This window comes from Linepithema humile, chromosome 4, assembly GCF_040581485.1.
Source record: "Linepithema humile isolate Giens D197 chromosome 4, Lhum_UNIL_v1.0, whole genome shotgun sequence".
NCBI lineage: Eukaryota > Metazoa > Arthropoda > Insecta > Hymenoptera > Formicidae > Linepithema > Linepithema humile.
The window spans coordinates 3479212-3506002 of record NC_090131.1 but is presented as its reverse complement, the minus strand read 5'-3'; the positions used below and the strand labels follow the sequence as shown (position 1 = coordinate 3506002).

The 26791-nt window shown below is 39.3% G+C and overlaps 4 protein-coding genes across 14 annotated transcripts; 2 read left to right on the top strand and 2 right to left on the bottom strand.

Annotated features, from left to right (window-relative positions):
* Nucleotides 1-51: 51 nt before the first annotated feature.
* On the bottom strand, nucleotides 52-7600 carry GABPI (zinc finger DHHC-type palmitoyltransferase GABPI). Of its 4 annotated transcripts, none has more exons than XM_067354613.1 (5): nucleotides 7329-7600; nucleotides 5271-6385; nucleotides 5012-5188; nucleotides 4460-4651; nucleotides 52-177 (listed from the first exon to the last, which is right to left on the bottom strand). In XM_067354613.1, exons 2-4 carry the CDS (start codon nucleotides 5801-5803, stop codon nucleotides 4462-4464), a joined length of 900 nt encoding a protein of 299 aa, XP_067210714.1. In that variant the 5' UTR covers nucleotides 5804-6385; nucleotides 7329-7600; the 3' UTR covers nucleotides 52-177; nucleotides 4460-4461. The 4 variants fall into 4 exon arrangements, with proteins under 4 accessions (XP_067210714.1, XP_012222299.1, XP_067210713.1 ...); XM_012366876.2 differs by lacking the exon at nucleotides 52-177 and adding an exon at nucleotides 422-702; XM_067354612.1 differs by lacking the exon at nucleotides 52-177 and having other exon boundaries at nucleotides 3013-4651; nucleotides 7329-7599.
* LOC105672151 (coiled-coil domain-containing protein 191) lies at nucleotides 684-3793 on the top strand. Its single transcript, XM_012366882.2, has 5 exons — nucleotides 684-1004; nucleotides 1167-1353; nucleotides 1477-2252; nucleotides 2706-2904; nucleotides 3149-3793. Exons 1-5 carry the CDS (start codon nucleotides 802-804, stop codon nucleotides 3791-3793), a joined length of 2010 nt encoding a protein of 669 aa, XP_012222305.2. The 5' UTR covers nucleotides 684-801.
* Nucleotides 6176-25854, top strand: mv (lysosomal-trafficking regulator mauve). Of its 8 annotated transcripts, XM_067354563.1 has the most exons (36): nucleotides 6176-6289; nucleotides 8105-8325; nucleotides 10065-10306; nucleotides 11621-11706; nucleotides 12271-15050; nucleotides 15127-15192; nucleotides 15505-15659; nucleotides 15738-15979; nucleotides 16056-16225; nucleotides 16286-16804; nucleotides 16955-17095; nucleotides 17165-17474; nucleotides 17557-17711; nucleotides 17802-18023; nucleotides 18101-18300; nucleotides 18409-18858; nucleotides 18930-19247; nucleotides 19326-19442; nucleotides 19518-19718; nucleotides 19811-20071; nucleotides 20140-20527; nucleotides 20604-21037; nucleotides 21122-21354; nucleotides 21439-21773; nucleotides 21867-22090; nucleotides 22169-22575; nucleotides 22660-22726; nucleotides 22812-22962; nucleotides 23048-23188; nucleotides 23273-23490; nucleotides 23569-23752; nucleotides 23855-24019; nucleotides 24115-24251; nucleotides 24404-24642; nucleotides 24719-24991; nucleotides 25068-25854. In XM_067354563.1, exons 3-36 carry the CDS (start codon nucleotides 10232-10234, stop codon nucleotides 25267-25269), a joined length of 10266 nt encoding a protein of 3421 aa, XP_067210664.1. In that variant the 5' UTR covers nucleotides 6176-6289; nucleotides 8105-8325; nucleotides 10065-10231; the 3' UTR covers nucleotides 25270-25854. The 8 variants fall into 8 exon arrangements, with proteins under 8 accessions (XP_067210664.1, XP_067210663.1, XP_067210662.1 ...); XM_067354562.1 differs by lacking the exons at nucleotides 6176-6289; nucleotides 8105-8325 and adding an exon at nucleotides 9536-9652 and having other exon boundaries at nucleotides 16991-17095; XM_067354561.1 differs by lacking the exons at nucleotides 6176-6289; nucleotides 8105-8325 and adding an exon at nucleotides 9536-9652.
* On the bottom strand, nucleotides 24673-26784 carry LOC105672149 (ankyrin repeat domain-containing protein 49-like). Its single transcript, XM_012366880.2, has 3 exons — nucleotides 26640-26784; nucleotides 26323-26483; nucleotides 24673-26231 (listed from the first exon to the last, which is right to left on the bottom strand). Exons 1-3 carry the CDS (start codon nucleotides 26782-26784, stop codon nucleotides 25896-25898), a joined length of 642 nt encoding a protein of 213 aa, XP_012222303.1. The 3' UTR covers nucleotides 24673-25895.
* Between the last annotated feature and the right edge of the window lie 7 nt (nucleotides 26785-26791).

Genomic DNA, 26791 nt, shown 5'->3' with positions numbered 1-26791 from the left:
CAGGTGTTCGTCAAAGCGAGCCTCCGTTATTTTGAACGAGGAGAACTTACCAGCCTCAACATATATGTAGGTTTCGAAGTCGATGCACCTCTTGCTCGTTGCGATGCACTTGCTGGTGCAGCAGCACTGACTCGTCAACAGTCGACGACATCAATTTTACATCGCGTTTGAGCACCACTGAAATGGCGGGAAGTTTTAAAAGCTGAACTACAAAGCTTCTCAGGATTTGTTTACAATTATAAATTATTTTACAATTACAATAAGTTATTTATGACTTTGATACAAAAATTTAACGCATACCAGTATTATGATATTAATTATTTTTACAAATAAATGTTAACACAAAATACTTTGTTATATAAAGTTAATAAAGATTAATAGAAATGTATATGATATGTTGTAATTAAATCAATCAAAAAAGTTGAGATTATTTATATAAATCTATTACCTTTTTCAATGGATTACCTACATAGTTTGACATTTCTATTTGTTCAAATATTCTGTATATTATAATAATCCCGAGTGAGTTGATAATTTAAAAAAAGGAGTTAAATTATTTTATTTATTGTAACAAAAATAAATACATCATATAGTGTAATATTTAGGGCAATCTGTCATCCTTTCCTAACTGCCATTTCCACCTTCGTTTTATTGAATTCATGAATGGAGGGTGGGACATTCACCTGAGGTCGGGGGACTTTCCTTAACAACAGAAACAAGCACGCATAAACAAGAGGCTAACTCCACGATATAAGTTGATCGATATAGACGACAATTATTAGTTTTAAGAATCGAACGAACATGGTAATATTCGACGAAACGAGAAAGTTAATGGAGGAGATGATGAAAGTGACGATTTTCCCGCCATCCGAGAAACGTCGGATGTTGGAAGACGAAAGAAAACCTTTCCTGGATCCGAATTTGATTATGGATGCAAGGCATAAAATATTTCGCGAAGATGTGAATTCTACAGCAAAGTCGTCTGTACTAGCTGAGGCACGAAGGTATGCTTTTTAAAGTACATAAAATTTGTAATTTTTTTATCGTTTATTTGATCAATTTCACATTATTTATCATTACAAAACTATATAAACATTAATCACTTTTAGGTAGAAATAATGAAAAAGATGTTGAGCAAATCTATTTGATTTATTTATTCATTATAGACTACTAACACATGAAGAAACAAGGGAACTGCAGTTGAAAAGAGAACAAGCACTTATAGAAAGGGAATTACAAAAATTTGAGCAAGATTTGCAAAAGTCTCGTCCAAAATTTTGTGGACCATGCAACAGAAAAAATTTAGCTAGTTCAGATGATGAACATTTCTGGAAAACATCCAGTAAAGTCCAGGTAAGGCAGTGATTAATTATTTGATAAAGACAAATCAAATATTAGATTATTTGAGATGCATTTAATTATTTAAGTTAAGAAATTTATTGATGATAATATATTAATAAATAAAAATATTTATAGCGGGTTCTTATAAATAAAAGAAAGACAAAAACAGAGCAAAAAATAGTTGCTGTCCAAAAGAAGACCAAACAAATATTCATGGAAGTTTCTCCTGCCGAATCGAAGAATATTAAACAAGATTCCATAAACGAGATTGAAGGAACATCTTTTGGTAGCATTAAGGTGACCATCAAGGATAAACCGAGTTGTGAATTGGAAGAGCATCGATTACACACTTTGAGATCATGCTTTGAGGCTCTTCAGGAAAACGCACGCGATAAACGACGTCTTCGCGAAATCAAGATCAATATCCAAAGTATCGCGATTCGAAGAAACCTGAGATCGTGCATTCGCATGTGGAAGGCGCACGTAGAAAAGGCAAAAGCTCAGCGAGAACACAAGGCGGAAAGTTCCGATGCACGCAAGATTGAGAAACTCATTGATACTATTACAGAGACACAGAAGGAGTTGACAAAATGTCAAAGAATGGAATCTTCGGAAAAGAGGCCTTTTTCAATCAGAAACACCGAAGTGAAGAAGAAAACTCCATCCAGGCCGTTCGTCATCGAATCGCCAGCGCAGAGTCGACTGAATGCCCAGAAGGAGATCATCCGCAAGCAGAAGATGAAGCTGGCTGAACAAGACAAGATCATCGAGGAACTGAAGCTGAAGCAGGTGCAGGAGGAAATAATGAGGGCTGGCGAGGAGACGGTGAACGCGGCTAAAGAAACTTTGACTCATTGCGGTCAGCAAACCAGGAGGACCTTGATCCAATTGATGAGACAAGCAGGCTACAGGTAGTTTAGTAATTCTAAATTTCCTTATTTCATTAAGAAACAGCTCTAGAATGAATTGTAATATTTTTTATTTTTGAATATAATCTCTAATAAATCTTGCAATTAAAAATTTAAAGTTTCAGACACTTAGTAATCAAGATGCATCTTTTTAAATCAATCTTACATTTACGTCATACAGTGTTTTTTGCATCAGATACTGTGTAATTTTTTTTTATAACGCAACGATGATGCAAAAGATAAAGACGTCAATGGATATTAAAGTATCAAATTAAAGATAGACCGTTGATTACATCGCTCACTTCATACGCTGATCTTTCTCTATGGCTCGTGAAGTAGAAAGTATCTTAAAGAGGAGATGTTCGAGCTCCTTTATCTTATAGTAAACTAAATCTGGTTACACGAGCGTAATTTGACGCTGGCTGTCCTTAATTACACGTTTTCCGGGATTAACAGGGACAAGTCTTTGACGGCGCCGATACGAGTGCCAAGTCCGCCTAGATTTCTAATGAGGATGGAGGCGCGAGCGGAAGCGAGGAGGAATAGAATAAAACTACGCGAAGAAGCGCGACAGAGAAAACTGGAGGACGAGAGGAGAATGCAAGAGGCGGCTAGGAAGGAGGAGGAGCAACAGAGGAGAAGATTGCAACAAGAGGTCAGATAATATGAGAGGTCAAAGTATATTAATATCATGCTGGGTGTGTACCATACACTTAGCTCTCACAGCTTTCACCTTGCGGATAAAATTATCCCTCGCGAGGGATCCAGTAAATGTTACACTTTAATACTTTATACACTGATACACAATAGTTCGCATATCTTGCACTTTACAATAAAGTACTTCGTCTTCTAATGCCGCTGTTTATATACACGTATCTAATCTAAAACTTCGTTTTCAGGCCTTGCGCGAGGCGCGAAGATTGCGCGAGGAACGAGAGCAACAACGAGCGCGTGAAATAGAAAGATTTAAAAGATTGAATGCCATGGCGGAAGAATTTTATTGCAAGCACTTGTTGCGACGTTACATAATGGAACCGTTCATCGCACTCGTTGAAACAAAGAATAATCGCATGAACAAAGCCGAGAATCACTATAGACGGTGCTTACTGCGGAAAGTATTCATGAGATGGAGAATGGAAACAGAATGCCAAACTCAAATCAAAACCGAGTTAGCTATATCGTTGTACAATAGAAACTTATTGTGGCACGCGTTGCAAACGTGGAAGGAATTTGCAAAAGAAGAGAGAAGAAAAGAGCAAGTTGCTAAAGATTTTTCCGACATGAAATTGCAGAACAAATGTTTCAAACTGTGGAAGATAAAAACAATGGAATACAAAGCAGAACGATTGAAGAATGAGCGTTTAGCTTTAGAACACTACGAAGAAAAGTTGAAAATAAAGTACTTCAATATGTGGAAAAAATATCCCAAAATAGTGCCGCAAATCATGGAGAGTGAACGAATGAGAAACACGTGGCGGGAAATAGTGCAAGAAGTAATTCCGGATTTCGATCCCAAACAAAGAGGTGTAATACTAGAAGATTAATGACAAATTTAGAAACAACATAGATTTAATATTGTACAACACAATCGTTGGCCTCGTATCTGAATGAGGTAAAGAGTAGCCTTACTCCTAAATATATGTACGATAAAGCAGCATTTTTTTACGCGGAATAAAATTTAAATTGTTACTATACATTTGTGTTAATATTCCTTCTTTTACTTCGTGAACTTGCTTTAGTATAATTAATTAGTATAATTTATTATATTACTCGTACAATGGCCACGTTATCACAGTTACAATAAATATACAAATGTTATGCACAATGATACATTGAAGATAATGGTGAGTAATGGGAATCGGTACTGCATGATATGTGAACATGATTTTACAAGTACAACGTTAGGAGAAAAGCGTATGTGTTGTACTTACCATATGTTATGAATTGTTAAACATATAAATATTAGAATACATTAAATAGAAATGGAGTGAGTAATCAAACCGATATTAATAGCTATATTCCCAATCATCTTTTAAATTACACCACCATCAACGCGTGACTTGACAAATGCCAAAGTGAACTTGACGCCATGGCAAATCTTTTGGCCTTAACGTTATCTAATTTGTCGAATTTGATTTCATTATACTCTTTGCAAATAGTACAGTACGTACATTGCGCAAAGTAAATTCAATAACCTAGTTTACGAATACCTCTAGGTTTTGCAGCAAAATAACCGCGATACATTTTTTAACATTCCATGGTCATACTGACTGCCGGCGTTCAATCGTCGTTCGTTCGATGTCGTGCCAAGGGAAAGCAGCCATAGATGGTATATGAGATAACCAAGAAGCACTAAGCCGACGATGAGGCTGTAGAGAGCAGAGATGAAGCAAAGAGCGATGCTGAAATAATATGCAACATCATTAAACATCGATTGGCACGAGTGAATAGTTGCGCGTCATGTTATCAAATTTTTATATTGCAGGAAACAAATGAGAGATATCGTAATAAATATAACGTTAAATCTTGCAGGCTCGACAATTATCTTTATCTTGCAATAATTAAGCTTTATAGATTGCCAGTATCTTTCCAGTTTACTTCGCTGAGCCTCGGTATCAACCCAATTATATTTTCTGTGCTTGTAATATAAACGTATACTTTTCACTCTGTCGTGAAACAATTTCAAGAGTCCTATTCAACATGTTTTATATTCTCAGTGGGCATCAAAGTGCAGTCAGGGAATACAGTGAATTAATACTTACTCCAGTTGATGATACACATCACTGCAATCATCTGGTAGAAGTATGGTTCCGATAAGTATAAATGGATGACAAACGCTAGTCATAGTTAAGTTAGAACCATAGATGAAAGCAATTGCGGAAAAGAATAAACAACCTAAGTACCATCTTAAGTTACTGGAACCTATGCAACAATCCAGCCTAAAAAACAAAAAGTTGAATATGTGATTCTCGAAAATTGATTATATAAATTTCACAATTGAAACAAAGATATTCATTATACCATTTGCAATGATATTCCCTGTTAAGTATACAAGTCTGACACAAACGGCAGTGATGAGCTTTTGGTGGCGCCCTTCTTCTGCACATAGTACAGAGATCCCCACTGCCTTCGCCCAATTCCAAACCCTGCATATTGATGGCGCCTTCCTGTGCTGCAGAATCAGCATTTAATTTGGCTCTATAGCCGCACCATATGCCGCCGACTACGCAGACCATAAATAGCAAATTTTCCTCGGGCAGGATCTCCAACAGCGGCACAACGCTCAATTCAAACACCAACATAAGCATCAGGATGCTTGTGATCGTCCACATAAGGAAGAACTTGGTGCGCAATAAGAATCTAAGAAAATTGTGATGTAGATAATAGACAAGAACTGGTGTCGCCAGGAACACGACAACCGTGCAAAGAACGGCTTGGGCGGCGATTATCGCCAAGGTCGGCACCACCAGCAGCGGCAGCATTGCGTCTACGGAAATCTGTTTGGCACCCGCGCGCCAACCGCACGGATTACGTAGCCTCTCCCAAACGATCATACTTCGTCGTCGACGCGAGCTGGGAATATATTTTCACACGTACATATGCGAGTTGCGTCGACGACGACGTCTTCGAGGTTAGGCCGACTCTCGTGTACCGCGCCGTGATGCCTCCCTAACCTAGAGACTCCCTAGTTAGAGTTTTAAATATTAAACCAAACATAGTGATTTACTAATAGTTACTTCATCTAACACACAGTTTGGCTGAAGTATGTAGAGATGCTGGCGTCCAATAGAAAAATGCGTTATCTAGAGACTTTGTCAATAAATGTTTTTATTGGATATTGATGTCATACGTCAAATAATGCAGGTAGTGTGAATTATCTATTAACCGCCATATTTGTTCTAACATTTAAGACACTCTAGGTACTGTGCTTTAGGAGGTCCAAACACAGCTATGGAGTCGATGTTGTTGTTCTGACAAGTGATTGACAGTTGCAACAGGCCGAACTCAGCACAGCGTCTCATAATGTCACATTGATCGAGGTACGTCGCGTGATCGACGTCTGTGTGACCAGATAATCGGTGGCAATGCACGAAAGAAATTTCTCGCAGCTGATCTCGCGTCGTCTCTCTGTCTAGCTAGAGATAGTTAATGAAAACTATGGATCTTGCTTATATATAAAATCTGTTTTTATTTAGCTGCACGGTGTCGCGCTTTCTACACACATATTATACTTAAGGAAAAAGATGAAGTAACTACACACATTATACTTAAGGAAAAAGATGAAGTAATTTGCAAGAAAAATGAAATGCAGCTAGAAAAAGACAAATTTAATTGAATTTTGTACACGGGTTTGATTTTGATTATACTTTTTTATACCTTCTACTGATAAAACAAGTAAACACAGCGATTATCAGCTGTAGCGGGAAATGGATAAAAAATAGAGAAAATTATCCATATTTACATATGAGCCTATATTTACATATTTTTTACATTTTTTTGCATTTAAAATATAATTGTTTTACACGACTATATTATTAGAGATAGATGGAAAAATAAAATAAAGTGCAAGAAGTACAATCAAAACATGCTGACTTGAAAAGTTTTGAAAAATAAAATCATGACAACTCAGCTGATATCGGTCGCGCTGCGAATGGCGGGAATGCAAGTCGAAAATATGTTCGGCGTGGCGCAGCAAAGGCGAAAAATACAAAACTAATCGTTAATATGAGAAATAGATCTGTTCTTAATTATTGACTAGCAAGAGTAGCGAAGGTCAGTCGTTATCGTTATCGTCTTCGATGATTTTTGTTTACCGACGTTGCGCATTGATCGCGAAAAATCAGCGCAGCGATAAAATAATTATAGAACGCGAGAAAAATGAGTATCGTCGTTAACACGATGAAACTATACTAACATAAAATTAGTATAATGAGCCGCTTTGATTTCATGCTATGAATATACAAAAGCGTTTTTTGCGTAACATTAAAGTTGCAACAATTGATGTAAGACTGATTTCTTATTCTATCTTTTAATTCGGCAGAGAGAATTACTAAAACCGTGTGATAATTCATACTTTACCATTTCTAGATTCTCATAAATCATCCCGAGGTGACAGTCTTCCTCCTTCAAGAGAAACGCTTTATCACCAACCCTTTAATTTATTTCACACACGGACACTGAAAAATTACTCGCTTCTTTAGCACATTATTATCGCACTGTCAGGGAGCGAGAGGCTAATTAAAGCACGACGAGACATAGAACTCTATTAAGATAATCGGCTACCATAATAATAACCGACAACTGCAAGAGAGTTAAAGATTGATCGACAATTACGGCCGCGCGGCTGTTGTCTACTGAACTGCTCTCAATTGCACGTGTACGCGATTATCGCATTGTTTGCTATGCTTAGAGATTGTTGGGTGGGAGAAACCGCGTCCGACTGCGGTATTTTGCATTGTGTTTTAACGACGTTCGTGTCTGTAACTATGGAAAAACGTTTGCGATAATATCAGGAGCGTATTCATAAATCAAGATTAGAACTAATCTCTATCGACAAACTGACTGAATAGTAGTAAAAAAATTGAAGATTAATTATCCCTGGTGTCTTCACACCGTAAATAATCGATAAGTGATGAATATTATTCTTTGATCGGACATTCCTTTTGCATAATAACCCCTGAAATAGAGCATTGTTCAGATACATTATATTAGGATGAAGCGTAGTGTCACGAATGATTAAGTCAGTCCACCGCGTGTTTTCAAAATCCAATCGCCTTTTATCGCCTGTATCATGCATCGCATTCACATGGTACGTTTATGCAGTTTGCTAATCCTTTTTTCTCTTTTCCCGATAGGCTAGCGAGGGGCCAACGCCGCGTGATTCACGACTTTTCGTCGTAGAAGAAGATCGATTGGAGGCGCTTGCGACTCGTCGGAGGCTCGACCGCGAATTTCCCCTTCCTTGTTGTGGGCAGTTAATACGCGAGGCGCACCCCGAGCTGAAGACTCAAACCGGAGGCACGGTCTGACGAGGAGTGCACTTGTTTGTCGACGTCCTGGATAGACATTGTGTTAGGTCTGCTTCTTCATTTTTATTAAATTTTACTTTCTCAGTAATACAATGATATAAATTTTGCAAGGTGTCTCCGAATAAACGGTTTGAATTGAAGATTCTTCTTTCCACATCAATAGTTTTGAGCAATTAGCAATTAAAAATAAACCGTGTGAGGAAAAAGTTTGAAAAGCATCAAGAAATAACATAGCTACAAAAAATTATTTGTTACCATATTAAAAAAAAATAATTATCTTCAAATTTATCAAATGTATAAAAGGATCTGTTAATGGATTTATTCTGAGACATCGCGCATGTGAGAATTAAAATTATAAACTAAGAAAAAAATGTTATCTAAACGATTAGTACATCATAAACTCATAAAACTCTGCAATTAGGATTTTTTTCAAATGATTTTGCAATATAATTTTTGGGTATTTATTGGTAGATAATAATAAGAGAAGCAACTTAATTTTTTTTTATTTAAAGTAATTTTTTTCTGTGACGCATTTTTTTATCTATATTCTCAGATGTGTTATGTTTATTTGAATGTTTCTTGATGTAAAAGTGTATTGAGTTATACTACAAATTAGATCCGTGTTTTAAATTATGATATCAATTTGCCCGAAAAGGTCGTGAGCTCCTTGAACTACATCATGGTTCACTGAACTATACCATGGCGCCAGAATAGATATCGAAGATCTTGTTTATTAGATTTTCAGTATCGTTATCGTGTTTAATAGAGTTATTTCAAATTGTTGAAGATTTATTTCTTAATCCCCAGACTCGAAAGGAGAGCAGTGATTGAAGAGAAGCTAATTATTGCCTTAAAATAGCGCTCGGATCTTGATTTTCTCTTTCGACACTCTTCGACAAGTTGAGTTTATCTGTTGAAGCAACAGTTGTCCAGTCGTAACGACTTTTTCAAGCAAAGTTGACATTACCGGAAAGAAGCAGTTTTGTCTTTTATCCTTGCTCTGAAATTTACGAGTTGGTCACATGCTCAGAGAAGTGATAAGGACTCAACATAATCGTAAAGCAGCACAAGAGCAAGTCGGCAGATAACAGCTACCGGTGGTGGTAGACCAGGTCGTGCCACCGTGTTTACGGCGAGCGGTTTCTAGCACGACTTGTGTCATTGATGGCAGTGGTGGTGGTTTATTGGTAGTGCTGGTGGTGGTGAAACGGCGACGGCGGCGGCGGCGGCAGCGGCAGTGATGTTGAGGAGCTTGTAATCCGGGGTTATTGCGCTCCGTCGCTTCGCGCCTCCATGAAGACTCCATAAAGCTCTCCGAGTTTCCCGCGGAAGACTGCAAACTGGTGGTCAATCGTGGATACGTGGGGATGTTATGTAAGCCATAGTCGTTTGACACTCCCGCTGGGTCGGATTCGTGACGCATTGCAACTTGTCTTGCGTTCAAGTCGCGCGATACTCCGCTCAGAGAACACGGTCAGATAGAGCCGAACGAAAAACGTCAGTTGCATTTCTTCCGTGACTGCAACAACGTTGAGGCATGCTACGGTCTTTCGATTATACCGCCACCGTAAAGTGTTTCACGCGCTTTTATTTGCATGCATGTAATATATTCGTTGGGGATATATTGAAAAACGTGTGACTTTCCCCCTCTTTCATTATAAAAAAAGATAATTGTTAAATACAAAGTATACTGAATTCAGGTCTCCGATTCTTAAGTGACGCAAGACCATGCGAATCCAGCTGTATCAATTTGCTCAGCGCAACGTGAGGAATCTCTGTCTTTCAGGTGATCAGGTTACTCGGTCAAAGGATGCGTGTCCCAAGCACCACGAGGACACTCTGCACGCATGGCTGAGTCTTGACGAAGTGATCAGTAATGAAGAAGATGCGCGGTTGAAGACCGAAAATCCGGAAGAGGAAGACGAGAAAGAGCGTGAGGAACGGGGTTCAGGGATGTCTACGGCGTCAGGCAATAAACTGCAGACTCTATGGGATCACTTCATTCACGCCAAACCTCAAAGTTACGAGGTATGTCTGCGATTTCCGAAATCAATCCTTTTTTATTTTATTTTATTAGTTTTTTAATGTTTTTCTGAATTTATTATCTTTTGTCGTTTAATATAAATCGACTTGATATAAATTAATAATTTATATCAAATATTTAGTATAAATCGATAATCGATTTGATTACTGTTCCATAAAAAGTTTATTCCAACGAAGATTACTTTTTTAGCATATAACGTATAGCGCGGAAATAATTATTGTCAAGTTCAACCCTAGCTATGATACGAAGCCCATTGCTTCGTAATCGGATTGTTTTTGCAACTATATACGCCGCATTGTAGTGGCTTGCAGAAGGGACAGACGCCTTATAAGTTATTCAATACTTTCTACATATATTTCGTGGAAACTGTTGAGATAACACATAGTTATTATTGTCGATAACATTGTATCGCTTTATTGTTTAAAGATAATTTCAGGAACTGCTTATATTTTGTTTCATGAAATTATTTTTAATTTTTTAAATGAAAGTTTTCAACTATTTTCCGCGCTGCTTTGATGAATATCTTTTAGTTCTTAATAATTGATTAAACGATGATTGATTTTGCATATTTCGCTATCATTTAATAATAAAATAAAGAAACTATATATAATTATATTAAATACATCGACAAAAAATGTGGCACACGCATTTATTTTTAAATGTGTATTTATTATAAAATTCTAATTTTACTCCAAATGGCGCATTTTTATTGTGATCGGTTATTTCCATTATGAGTCACGCGTGTACGTGCTCGACTGCACGATTGCACGTGATAGTAAATATATAGATTATTTGTCGCATATATTAAAAGCAGCTCCTATTTCCATCTATGAAGAACATTGAAAATTTATAGTGTTCTAGTTTTCATATCTAAATTCTTTTATTAAATTGCATCAGCAAGTACCATAAGCAGTGTGCTACAAGTACGTCATTTTGCTGATTACATTTCGTCATTTTGCAATATTTAATCATTATGTTTTTTCATTCGCTAACGTTGATTACTGTATCATACGCGCAGTGATGCGAGAAAATTATCTTAATCAACTTTGGCAAATGAAGAGTTCCCCGTTCTTTTTTATCTCGAGCATATTCGCGCTACTATTCACTATCTCGCGCGAGATATTTTAACGTGGCTTGTTTTTTTTTCTTAAGAACCGCATCAAGTCTGGCTGAGTCGCCAAACTCGTGTTTATGTATTGTGTATAATTAACGGCACTAATTGTGCGTTCCTATTTCTATAAATTAAGCACACATGTTTTTTCAACATTAGTAAACATTAATCTTAATGTTTGTTTCAGAAATCATCTTGGCTGGATATATTTTTAGCAGAATTGCTCGCGCAGATTAAGGAAGGCAAAGACGTGAAAGATGTTCTGTCCTTTTGGTGAGAATTTTACTCATTAATCTGTTTATTACATTAATCTGTTTATGAACTTCTATACGAATTCTGCGAAATATTTCTCGTAAGACTTACGCAATACTTTCAGAGAAGCGTATCTGATTACATGCATTTTTTGCGACTTACCGTCTTCGTTCCAACCGCAGAAAATTCGATCGCACCTTTGCGGTTGCGGAAAACTTTTACTTTTACTTGATACGGTCTGCTAGTCTTTTTTCTATCTTTTTCTTATCAATTGCTTCCTCGTATCAATCAAATATTTATTAGTTTTACTCATTTAATTTCAATAACGTGTTATTTGCACATATTGTACAATATAAAAAGTCATTGACTCTTTTATTTTGCATTATGTATCACTTTCTGATAAGCACTAACAATACGACACGTTTTCCTTATTGCTGAACGCAATAAGCAATACGAATATCACCTGAGCTACTAAAAAGAACAAGATATGTACGAGTCGCAATTGCCTTATCTCGCTGATAAACTCACACCTCGATCATTGGATAAGGCGGTAAAAAAAATATAAATGGAATGTGTTTATTTTAGTGCGGTTGGCGGTGGCGGCGTGTCGACCCTCGTGGCCTGCGAATTGCTCTCGGACGTGCACGAGTTATGCGGAAAGAGAAACGACGGCAGCGAGCTGCTCGGTCTGCGAAAGTATTTGGTCCATGATCGCGGTTGGCGTTGTCTGGCGGTGCTGCATCTACTGGGTGTACGCGGTTTGTCTTGCGGTCGCGAGCTGGTCGCGCTGCTGGTTGCTCTCTATCCCGTTGCGCTGCAAGAAGGAACGAACGCTAAGACCGGCTTGTCCGCCACGTCGCAAAAGTCCGACGTCGCGGAGCCGTCGATACGCAATCAATACATAAAATTTCATTGTAACGACGATACTATCGACACATTGGACATCGCGCTGCACACGAAACGCAAGAGCGCCAAGGATTCCGGCCACAGGGGTTTCTCTCATGAGAACGATGCGCTTTCGCGCAAGAGATCCAATCACAAACAAGTTGTCAGTGCTACAAAACTTCGTCAATCGACCAGTTACAAGCAGAAGAGATCATCGATCTTGGAAACGCGGCGCAACACACCTGAAGATGCTACAAGCAGCGAGTCCGAGCCATTGACGGACGATGTCGATCCGGTGCGTTCTCTCACCCTAAAGATCCGCCTGAATCCGATGGATTTCGAATACTTTACGTCAGTCGTCAGAAGCGACGAGGAACAGAAGTGGAAGGCCGAGCTATATGAGCTACCGCCTCGTCCTGTGAGAAAAACGCAGCGCGACTATGTCGACGAGAGGATTCAAGACGTGCTGGACGCCAAGATCAGCAACTTCGAGATTAGTCTACTGATCATACAGCTGCTGCAAGGCTTACGCGACTATGACACACCCGCTGAGCAAACGCCGGCCGTGCAGGTTTTGAAATTCGCAGTGGACACACTGTGGTCGCTGCAATTTGGCATTGACGACAACAACTTGAACGGTACGGAATGCGCCACTCTGAAGGCGGCAGCCGCCAGATTGATGTTGACGGCTTTGGAGCGTGCTTTGAGAGCCGACGAACCTACCACGGCTGTCATTCACAATGGTTTGCTGCCGATGACTCTCAGATTGCTGGAGGACGCCTGCAGCAAGCCGGTGAACGTTTTGGGACCGGAAGAAGGTTCGCTTCTGCAGGAATTTATTTTCGCTACCATCTACGGGATCGTCACATTTCTCTACTGCCTGTTGCACCAGCGTGGCGGCAATGTCGACAAGCTGTCGGATTTCCTCGAGCTGTTCCGACTCTTCATCGAGAGCCAGGACGGCAAGCTCGTCGAGAGAACGGTGCTCGCCATCATCGATCTACCCAGTGCCGATTCAACGAAATCGATAGTGCGCGCCAAGAAGATAATCGACATGATAGGCGCGCTGACCAGCGGCTTGAAGCGCGTCCGCCGGGATCTCGCGCACGCCGCGCAATGCCACAGGACCAAGCACAAATCTTGCATCGACAACGTTCAGAGTCATCATCACTCGGATGTGCTCGGAACACCGTATTCCGTCGATGCAGCCAATAAACAAATGTGTTGTATTTCCTCGTTATTCGCGATGCTCACTAGTTTACTGAAGGAGTCTCATCTATTTACAAGCGAGCTGCGGATAAGACTGATCAGAATCACGACTGCCGCGGGTACGTGCTGCTGCTTTCCGCCGAAGATACTCGTCTCGAGTATCATCGCCTTCCTCAAGAAACGCGATTCCTCGACCTACGCGTCAGCTGTGGCGTTCTTGGAGCGCACTCTTTTCAGGGAATTGGGCGCTTACTCGACGACGGACGCGTGTGATACCTGTGACTGGCCGGCGAATCACTCGTGGGAATTTCTGAAGGTATACGTCAGTCTGTTGTGCCCGAGTGATCCGAAACTCTGTTATATTGTGATGGCGCACTTACTGAAGGTCACGTCTGGTTCCCGGTTTTACGTAAGAGAGCAACTTCTTCTCAAAGTCTTCTATCCAACCTTTCTGCGTGCCAAAGAGAGTTACATGACTGATAATGACAACGTAACGGCGAAGTTTCTTTTGCAGTCCTGCATGTCCGTTATGTCGTGTTTAATCGTAAACGCGCAGATGTGCGAGAAATTTATGGATATAAACGGACTGCACGAGATATTGCCTCTCATGACGGATGCAGCATTTACAAGAAGTGTTTATGCTCTTCTAGAAGTCACCGTGACCGTTGAGATCTGGAAGATATATTGCGAGGAGTCCGGCAATTCAGAGAGCACCGAAGCGCCGGCGACAAAGTCTCTCTTCGAATCTCTCGATAGAGAGACGAACGATTTGTTAAATAATTTACAATATTCTGAGAAATCAGAAATGAGGAGGAAAACGGAGCAGCAGAGCGAGAAGAATATAATCATCGCGCGTTCTGACAATCAAGAAACTCAACTGTTTCCTGTTGATGATTTAAAAGCAGAAATCGACGAGACAGCGATTGAAAGTCTCAATGACACAACAATTCTACCACGATTGCCTGATAGCGATACTCATCGTGAACATTCCGAGAACAAGACTGATACGGTAGTAACTTCGGATTCGAGAAATAATTCGTCCGAGAAGCTTCATACTCTTATAGAGCAAAATACGAAAGTGTGTGTCGATGCGGACGCATTGTTCAAGAAATTTAGCCTGCATCAGGCTAGCGCAGCGTGGAGGGCTGCCGCGGGCGTAGCGCTCTGCAGTCCGAGATTCCGCGCTGAATTATCTGCACATCCAGTGTCCAGGAAATCATTGCATTTGTTCAAGGTGTTAGCTGTAGGCATTGCCACGGACAGTATTGAAGGTACGTTGCAATGCGTGGAATGATAATACGTAAAACATTGTTATACATATTAACAAACGTATCGCATTTTTTATAGATACTAGTAAATCGGCGCATAAGCTCTTCGAGGCCCTGATTACATGTTGTCTGACGTCTCCCTTGTGTAAGTGTATTCGTGTTACGAATGCGATTAACAAAACACATTACGTACACGCCGATTGCGTATGTAGATATATATCGATCGCTCGCGCAGCTGCGAGCTTATAATCCAAAGATGTTTCGCGTGTTTTGCTCGACAGAAAAACAGTTCAAGGAACTGTTACAACTTAGATAGAACTTAGACAGATGGCAAACGTCATTCTGAAAATTTCAACTGCTCTAATCACATTCTCTGATTACGCGTTTCTTACTTATTCACTGTTTCAAATTTTATCATTTTGTTAATTTTGTTTGTAACAAGTGTTTTGTACCGTAGATGATTGTGACGTAGTCATGGAATTGGGAAAAACACTGATGAATACCGGGATAACGCTTGGTCGTGGAATAGCTGTGATAGTGGATGCGATGTTGAAGGTCTCTATGTTGAAGCCGGCGCAGGAAAATAGTATACCGCAACAGCCGCGTCCCAGAGTACGTTTTGACAAATTTTTCGAATTTTATGCAATTATTGTTGGAAGTGAAAAAATGCTAGATATTTATCAATTGCAGTTACCAACTATGACGTTGGAGGCTCCGTTGGATTACGGCGCGGACGATAGCAGTACCGGCGAATACGTGACTGCTGACGATGGATACGAAGCGGACAATGAGGTACCTGGAAGAAGTCCCAACAGTAGCGTCTTCAAAAGAAGCAGTCCTCTCGGGCCTGTAGTAGAGCCGAGAGGTCACGCTAATGCGCATCCCGCTTTATGTTCCTTGGCAATAGATCTTTTAATTCACTTCAGTGAACAGTGAGTTCTGCGTGAATCCTTTTGCAGATTTATATCAATGTGTTATGTTATTTTACTTCATAAAGCTTTTTTGCAGAGGTTTAAATTTAGAGAGAGCATCGATAATAACTGGTGGATTGCGAAGGGTCGCTGTCACTTGTCGAGAAAGTACCTCGAGTTGCGCTGCTCTCGCTGCTTCCGGAATTATTACGAAAATATTGAACGGCTTCAAAAACGTACTCACCAACGATGATCCACGATATCGAGGTAATTCTAACATTTGTGAGACAATTTTATACATTTATTAAGTATCAAATTTTTTTTCAGATTTGCAAAATGCGGCGCTGGAAGTATTTACATTGTTGGCGACGCAGTCAATCTCATCTAAGGAGCTAGTCATGTATCTATCTTTCTTTAAAGCAGAAAAACCACCGCTGCTACCATTACTGGAGCCGTTGTATCATCTGGTACTGGCAGCCCGGCCTCAACCATATTTTATCCTCTCATTTCCCATGCAGGGCGACATGAAAGCGTCGCCGAAGTTGCAGACAGAAGAACACAAGAATCTAGAGAAGGTCGAGAATCTCGTGAATAATTTCAAGAAGAAGCATCTTGCTGCGGGAATATGCAGTCCGTGGTCTGTGCACGCAACTTGTCTGCCTATTGGACCAGAGCTTGCCTGGCCAGTGTGGTTGCATGGCTGTTCCATTTCTATGTGGCTAAGGGTAGAGAGAGGATTGCCAATTGGCGGTCGTGCGACAACCTACAACACTTCGCCGTTGCTCGACTCAGACAGCGAAAGTTTATCCGACTGGGGTATTCTTTCGGACAATTGGAGCCGGGAAGGTTAGTAGAAAACAGTTATTAATCACGTCTCAAATTATTACAATTGCACGCCACCGCTTACATTGTGCGAAGAGGAATTTATTATTGTAATAGCAATAAGTTTGTTATTTCTGTGATTTGGACGCATTCACTTCAAATTGTCGTGGAAAGATCAATCGATGTCTGACCTTTTCTCGGGGTCGTCAGTTGTAGCTGGTTCCATGTCGCCACCCACACCAACATCGATAATACATTTAATGTCTGTCGGCTCCGAATCGCTAGTTTTGGAAATGTGGCTTGACCTCAGATCAGGTAGCGCTCGTATTCGTAATTCATTGATTGTTAACTAAGAAATTTGTACTGATATTTTATAGTTTTTAGATAAATTAATTTTGCGACTCACCCGCCCGGACGATAAGACGAATCGAACGATCTCCGAAACTTCGATAAACAGTATGCTTCCTTCGGGACGTTGGCATCACTTGACGTTAAATTTTAAAGATACTGTCTTGAACAAGCGCAGCGCTGTGGTGGAAGTCACGTTGTGGGTGGACGGTTGGAGAGAAATCAATGCTCAATTGCCATTTGACGGTTTATTGGTGAGGAAGCCTGGCACTACATGTATTTTGCTAGGTCAAATCGGGTCGAGCAGCATTGGCGCATGGTACCTCGGAAATTTAATGGTTTTTAGGTACAGTATTTTACTATTCATTGTCAAAGTAATTTTCGTGTAACAGAGTTACATATATACTTAATTTGATTGTTTTTTATAGATGTCCGGTATTTACGAAGGAGCGTGCGTTGTATCTAGCAAGTCTCGGACCAAATTACACCAATCTGGCAGATTGTATCTTAAACACGGTTAAACCTGATTTTGCACCCCTTATTGCGTCTGGCGCGCTAAATGGCGTTCGCGAAGTAAAGTATGGTAAGATATTAAATTATTAGCAGATATAATTTTATATCAAACATTGTAATATTTCAATCAAATCAAAGATTTTAATTTCTTTTTATGTAGAAGGAGGTAAATTTGATTTAAGCCGACGGAAATCTTACGGCGGCACTTATTTGAGACACGCCGTCGAGACAGTGGTGTCAGAATCGAAAATCGACTGGGACACTGTCATGGATGCCACAAATTCGCATCTTGGTGAACTGCAAGATAATCTACTTCTCAGCTACGAAGCTCAAAATCCAAATGTCGTACATTTATATCCTCAAGCCATCGCTAATCCTGCTGGTAAGTCACATGTTACTGTGTTGATGCGTTACTAATATAGTTATAGATTAATTGAATCTCATAATGTATTTTTATAGCTGTTGTGAGAAATATCTTGGCTCCGGGTCAACCGGGTTTTAGAGTTGTCTCGGCTCCGGAACACAGAGTATCACAGCAACCGCCTCTGTCGATATCCCCAATCGTATCTTTCCGTTTAGAGAGCCAGCAATATCGTGGACTTGTACCTGCAGCAATTCTAGTAGGCGGCGTACCGGTGTTTTTATATCTTTTCGCGAGGGTGAGCATTTTTTTGGACCTTCATATCTTATATAAAAATTAAAAGAAGATAAGGACGATAAAAGTATATATCTGGATATATTTTTTTTATCTACGAATGTTTGCGTAGGTGGTTGAATTAAATTCTACCGAGGAAGAGCAAGCCCTGGCCCTTTCCACAATTCTACATCTTGTTCGTAGCGATTCAGAACTTTTGAATCAATACCGATCCGACGGCGGGACGTCACTGGTTCTGCGTGTTCTAAAGTCCTCCAGGTGTCACACGGGTAGGCACATTCTGAAGGCGGTATTAGATGCGTCATGCGACAGCTCGATCATCATCAAAGACATCGGTGGCGGTAATCCCTCAATCTCCCAAAATTGCGAGGCAGTTATCACTGATCCGGAATTGATCAAGGGAGCACTTACCGCGTGGAGAGCGTGGGCGAAACGCGATACGTTGAATTTGCTGCTGCAAGCATTGTTACTTTTACTGAGAGATCAGCATTCACAGCGCGAATTTAATGCATCTCAATTGAACAGAGTCGGTATCGTGGATACGATTCTTACCTTGTGCAAGGTAAATAAAATATAATTTTGTATAGTGCTGTATCGTTGTATATATTTTGTAGTAATAACATTTCTTTGCAGGAACACTTCATGTACGAAATTCACGAAGAAATGAGCGCTGTGTTGGATTCGAGTACCGGAACTGCCATTGTAGAACTGATACGTGCCTTGATGGGTGCACCACCCGAATTTGCTCACTTGGTTGCCATCACTGACTATTTAGTCCTCGTTCATCAAGCCTCGGAAACTTACGTCACTCATTCGCGGCACAATATCTATTTTATGTTACCGCAACTCAGGGAGAAAAAGACGAGCGATAATGTAGCCATTATTTCCTCCGACGACTCGACAGGCATGATGGAAAGTAGCAAGCTGAATAAGGCATTGACGAATGAACAGGTGTGACTTTTGGACATGTATAAAGTTTCTTTAATTGTAACAATTATCAAACAAATATTCAATTGTTCATTTTTCTAGATTCAGAAAACTCGAAGTCCCAAAAAGAAAGACCGTAAAAGTGCGCCGTTGACAGATAATACTAGTAACGAAGATTCCGGAATTGCAGCTAGTGACGGATCCAATGCTCAGAGCAATGTATGTGGTCGAAAGTTTCAATCTTTATGTGATATAGTTTTAAATGCTATTCATTCGCTCTATGTCATTATATAGGGAACACAATCAACGTGCGCGAATGAAAGAAGAGCTTGCCAAGGCTTAGTCTGCGAGGGACTTTTATTGCTACTGAGGGACGCAGTAAGAGTTTTACCGGATTGTCAAGTTGGATCAGTACTGAAGCACGTTTTAAGAGCCGAACTGTTATTAGTTTTAGCCAATGATCCCGATACTCGAGTTCGAACGGCATTGATCAAGGTAAATAATTTTCTAACGCTCTGCATTCTAAAATTTCTGTCGAGATACAGAGAAAGTGAAATGTTTCATCAGTGTTTCGCGATATTTTACAGGTGGTACAAACCTATCTACACCGTGCTAGCGATGAGGAAGTTAATAAATTTATAAAACAAAAGTATTTCATGCATCTAGGAAATCAGATAGCTTTATATCCCGGAAGCGAACCGCTGGTTGTTGCTTTAGAAAACTTAGCCTTGCGAGGTCCAACTCTGGCGGCAATGCCGCCGTTAATGGCGATGATGGCAAAAGCCGCAAGCTCTGATCCAAACGTTGCCAGGCCAATAATATCGTTTGTAACTGACGTGATAGCAAAGGTATAAGAATGAAAGACTCTTTCGGTAGCAAATTTGACACACGATTAAATTAATGTTTGTTATTTCAGAATATAAATGCACTAAAGATACTTCTAGAGCAAGGTTTAATCGAATCATTGGCGCAAGCTTTGATCGGTGCTGCGCATAAAGGTAACTCGATGTCCCTTCATCGAGATATTCATGTATTGCTCGTGGCAATCGCCACCAAGCTTCTCGAATTGCCAGGCAGTCATCAGATGCAGGCGGTATTAGATCTGCACGTGATACTCGATTACGTGGAACTATCGGAGAAGTTGCAATGTCGCGCGAGTTCGATTTGCGCGGCCATAAGAGATGCGCAAGTTGCATTATTTGACGGAGAATTGGACGTGCTTACGACTAAAATGTCAAATTCTTCCGGATTTCGTCTACGCAGTACGGCTTCTTATCTGGCTTCGGCTTCTTACTTTACTTCAGGTAATTGTGGCAAGGTTTCAGACAATTGCATATTTTATATTTTACACAAAAATTTACTTATAAAATTCTTTTCCAGTTCTCACAACGTCCAGTGATCAGAGTGATCATGGATCTCGTTCATCTAGCTATACAAGCTTACATACGAGCTCGTCCTCAGCACTGCGCGAACCTGGCAAAGGAGAACTGAACGATCGTTTTCGTATCATCGTGACACGTGCGGTTGAATTTATAACGACGATTGATGTGTCGCCATCAGTCAACGAATTGCAGTTAACGAAGAGATTGTTCTCTATTCTTCTGCACGGTCTATGCAGTCCATTGGAGAGGAAAAATCACTGGAGCAGCGCGTGGTCAGTCAGACCAGCTTTGAGAAAGTATACGGCCAGAATTATGATCTGGCTGTTGGAACCACATCAGAGTATCAATACGAGAGTGTACGCCATCAGATCTCTAATGGAAGAAGCGAGAGCCCGCGAAATCCTATCATGCATTTTAGAAGTTCATCCACAGGTATCTGTATTAATTAGTTCGAGCGATGTATTATACACACACACATCAAGACGCAAAATTCATTATTATCTGTAATATGTCTAGATGGAGCAAAAGTTCACTGTATTCTTCTGGGACTTGTTGCAAAAACGGGACGAGATGCCGAGCGCCGATGCCAGAATATGTGTGGAGCTAAGAGAAGCCTTGAGTGTGTGGAATCTCGCAAAAGGAATAGAACAAGCAAGTCCTGAAGTGTGGAACGACGAATTAGCTTTGTTACGTCGAGATCTGCTTCTAGATCGAGATATTTGTATCGACAATTATCCCGCAGTTCTAAGGTATATCGCGCTTATTCCAGAATATATATATTTAGCGTGTATTTTGTAAAGTAATTAATAGTGCAAGATAATTTTTTATATCAGAATCGGTAAGAGATTCGATGCATTGGCGAAGCAGTTAATCGAAAGCGCCATGACTATAACGCGATCAGTTGTGGAGGAACAAAATCGTGAGCGAAAGGTGTTGATGGAACAGCTGAAACACACCCGGGCGTTAGAAGCTCAAGCAGTAGCCAGATGGAGGGATATAGCCAAACGATTAACACACGAACGGGCGCCCTGGCACTTTCCCGAAAACTACCCGAGAAGTTGGGAATTAGATCCAACCGAAGGTCCTGCGAGAATCAGAATGAGACTTCAGAGATGTCACTTGAGTATTGATAAAAGATTCTTTTTGCCTGAACATCAGGATAAACTAGGTGCGTCTGTGCAAAGCTAATATTATCAAAACGTAACGTTGTCTGTTTTATTAGCAGACACATCAATTTTAACTTCAATCTTATATTTTGCAGCATCTTCCAATATCGAAGCACCGTTATCGTATTTATTTACGAACGCTCGCGAAGACACCAATACTGCGGCTTTGATCGAACGGTTACACACGAGCGAGAAAATACGCAAGATGTCTCAGGCGAAAGTTGTCACACCTGGTGCCGAATTAGCCGGAGAAGTTCTTATTGGCGAGACGTGTGTGTATTTCGTTCCGGATAACCCCGATGTGCCATTACATACAGACGTGAGTAATTCTTCTGTTTCTTGTAATCATAATTTTACAGTAAATCGAGACGAAGTTGTTAACCATTGTTGATTGTAGATAGCATTGGGTGGTTTCGATTTGGCTATGGCCGGCGGTACTGCTTGGCGTCTCGAGGATATTCGCGAATTACATAGAAGAAGATATCAACTACAAGAGAGAGCCATCGAGATTTTTCTCATTACGGGCAGAACATACTTGTTGGCCTTCAATTCGTCCAAGGAAAGGGACGAATTTGCGACGGAGCTGTCCACTTGCAACTTACCCAGGCGAATCCCAGGTGATGACTTGGGAGAGGCTCTAGCCTTGTGGAGGAGCGGCGCGCTCACTAATTGGGAATACATAACTTGCTTGAATAAACTGGCGGGCCGTTCGTATAACGACTTGATGCAGTATCCCGTGTTTCCGTTCGTTTTGGCGGACTACATCAGCGAGAAGATTGATCTGAATAATCCAAAAATTTATCGGTAAATAATATAAATGGAATATATATTTTCACGCATAAAAAATAAAATAAAATAAATAAAACCGTATTTGTATATCTTTCACAGAAATTTTAAACGACCGATGGCTGTCCAAGATAAAAAGAATGAGCAGCATTACATAAATAATTATAATGTAAGCAATTAAAAGCGATCACAAGAGTTATTATTCTTATTTGATGTTTTCCATAAAGTTGTTGATATACTTTATTTTCATACAGTACTTGAAGCAAACTTTAACAGAAGGATTGAACCTAATTGCCTTAAATCAAAGACCATTTCATTATGGATCTCATTATAGTAATTCTGGAACTGTGTTACACTTCTTGGTACGACTTCCACCATTCACTAGCATGTTCCTGTGTTATCAAGGTAAAACTACAAGACTATTCCTTTACAATAAATTTTGTAAAGAAATTGATTTAGAGAATTATTAAAATTCTGTTTCTATTTGCAGACAATAATTTTGATCTCCCTGACCGAACGTTTCATGCGTTAGCTACCACATGGAGATTAACTAGTTGCGATTCAACAACAGATGTGAAGGAATTAATACCGGAATTTTTTTATTTACCTGAATTTTTATTAAATTTTGAAGGTAAATAACAGTGTATACTGTAAATAATTTTTAAAAAATAACATGCTTGTAAAATAATACGTAAATACATTTATATTGTTGTAGGATTCAACTTTGGTGTTCGACAAGATGGTAACAAAGTTGGAAATGTAGAATTACCGAAATGGTGCAGCGGCGACGCGCGTTTATTTATATTGGCACACAGAGCCGCGCTAGAGTCGGATATTGTGAGGGAAGTATTGCCGTATTGGATCGATCTGGTCTTTGGCTTCAGACAAACAGGAAGACCAGCGGTAGAAGCTATAAATGTTTTTCATCCCGCTGTATGTTGTTTTTACATTGTGTTAAAATAGCATTGAAAAAAAATAAGCACTTATTACTCATTCTCTCCTTGTGTTTAGACATATTACGGATTCGATGTAGAGCAGATAGCTGATCCCTTGGAGCGTCAGGCTTGGGAAACTATGGTGCGAACTTACGGTCAAACGCCTGCACAGTTGTTCAGAGCGGCTCATCCGTTGATTCAAAATCTCGGCAATATTACACTTTCTAATCAGACACCGCAAGTTATCGAAGGAATCAGTGGTAATTATCATTTTTTTGGTGATTTATATTATTATGTATATCGATATTGCAAAATTACATATTAAATTAACTAAATTTTGTAATTGTCTGATGTAATTGCAGGTATAAAATGGGGAAATTACGTGGGCGCACCCGGCAATGAACCTGTATTATGTTGGAAGCTGAAACATAAAACTCCACTAGCTTTTCTAGTTCCTCTGGCAACTGGCGACGTTTTTGGTTTGCCTAATTACACCACACTTCTTTTGGGATATACCAAAGAGAAAGGTTATTGATTTATATTATGATTGTTGCGTATTATTATTGCGCTCTTTACACAATCTTTAAATACAGATTTGAGTGTAAGCTTCTTATGTTATCAGGTAGCAGTATGTTAAGCGGCATGTCTGTATTGGGCGCCGCGTTAGCGTCATGGAGCGGAACAGATGGAATTGCTAGATTAAAATGTAAGAAAGAACAACCACCAAGGCCTTTAATTAAATCCTCAGGCCTTGATCCCGTAAGTATCTTAACACATACCTCACAATAAAATATCATTAAAAGTTAAATGAGTATGAATCAAAAATCGCAGAAAAAAATATTGTTTTTTATAAGATTATTAAAATTTCATCTAAAATGGAACATTAAACGCAATGTCTAATTATTGTTCAGATTACGATAATGAGATCTGCTCCCGACTGCGGACAACTTTGGATTGGACATTTATCAGGCAGAATCACAGTACATACGTACACTATCGGAGCTACGGGCAAAATCGATTTCAATCCAGTATCTGCAACGGTGCTTCTAGCTCACAGAAGCCGAGTGACAGTGATATCTCTATCACGTGCGTTTAGCATTGCCTGTTCCGGCGATGGCAGTGGCGTCATTGTTATATGGGATTTGAATAGGTATATAGTATAAAAATATAAAGCCTATAGTATATTCATAGCTTAATTTTATTAATACATCCTTATTCTTGTACAGCTTAACGTACGTGAGATCGATAGTCTGTGATCAAGAGTATGCTATACATCTTCTGTGTATCAGCGAAACACTCGGGGATATAGCAGTTACTTACGAGATTCCTAGATCAGGTCAGAACACCGATCAATCCGAACTGAGAGTCTACACTATAAACGCGACGGCTGTGGGTTCCGTTTTATCCAGAAGACGTATAACGGCGCTTTGCTACAGTAACGCGCCAGAAGGTGTTTCTGTTAATGTTATTGCAACTGGATTAGACAATGGAATAATAAGGTACAGCGCATATGTGTCATCTTCTTATATCTCAAATTAATTCTATCTTATTTAACAAAAATATGTTCCTGAATAGATTATGGAGCAGTTGGGACTTGCAGTTGGTTAGAGAATTTTCGAATTTGATGAAGAATTGTGGTGCAATAATCGCTGTGGCATGGTCCCTGGATCAGCATCATTTATACGCGGTGACGGAAGATTCCACTGCCTTTATATGGGAGGGATCTAAGTGTCTTAACAATGGTACACCAAAGTTTGTCAACTTAACATCTTTCTGATTTATAGAATTGTTATCCGAACAGTTTAATACTGACACGACGTAATGGGTTATGAAATATGAAAGTAACTTATACACATAAAGAGAAAACGAGAAAACATGGATTCATAAAAATTGATGTTATTTTATGTTATTCTTTATATTGCATTTGTAATATTTCTAACTGTTTTTGATCTTTAGTCTGATTTGATATGTGATTATTTTTCTGTTCTGTGTAATTACTTAAGAATTAATGCTTTAACAACAAATTACACTCGAATTTTTTTATTCTTATTGTTAGTCATGATCATGACATGTATTGAGAAAAGAATGAACAATGTAGTATTATTTTATTGATTCTTTGGATGTAATGATTATAGCTCTAATTACATATGAATCATATTTTTATATACTTTTATATCGGAGCATATATTATAGCCATATAGATTATATGTCTCATTGTTTAATAATGTAATTTATGAATATAAATTTTTATAAAATAACAAAAATTGTACATTTACACAAACATTCATCCTTCCATTCTTGCTCATATTTCTGACATGTATATAAATATATGTATGTTAAATAAATGTTTGTTGCATTGAAATGCTGTGATGTCATTTATCGAGATAGATACAGCTGTTTACCTTAAAATTCATTTAGGCAAGGTTCAATTATTTCGTACATAGGATAGTATTTTGTTGTTCTTCTTGCAATTTGATCTGCAGTATCCCCACTGGAGTTTATTATAAAAGGGTTTGTATCCGGGTGTAACAGGAAAAGTTGTAGAGCAGGAGAATTGTGTGAACTAGCGGAAAGCACATGTAAAGGTGTTTGATCTCCTTTGCTTTTAGCGTTTATGTCAGCTCCGTTTGCGATTAAAGCTTCAGCACATTCCACATTGTTCCAACAGCATGCAGAATGTAGAGGTTGCCAATCATCTTGAGTTTTAGCATCTACTTTTGCTCCTACTTCTAGTAAATACTGTTAAGATAAAGATAAGATGTAAAATTTAAATTGTTGGGTAATTTTCTAAATAGTAGAGATATAAAATAGTTGTATTTTTCTAAATTACCTCTACTACTTCTAAATTATTGCTGTAGCATGCTCTGTGAAGAGGAGTATAGCCATCTTTATCAGTACATTTCAGCAATTGGTGATTTTTGTTTAATAATTTCTTAATTTTTTCTAGATCTCCCTTTTCAGCAGCAGTCAACATCGCTTTAGCATCAGGTTCTGAAATAAACACAAATGTAATATCAGCACACAATTTTAATAAAAAAATATTTTAAAGATTTATAAATTTGTGAACACAATATTATTCTTTTTCGTTGCAGTCTCACAAATGTTTTTAATCTATGCAGTTGATATAAAGCTTATCAGAATCCTAACCTTTCGCATTACGTTCTGCTTCCACACCGTCATCATCATCCTCCCAGGCACTAACTTGCATGCGTTCACTATGTGGTGTGCTAAGAATCTTATCCCGTATCGCCTCCAAGTCTTGTAATTCATCGTTCTCTTCATCCGATGACATACTTGCT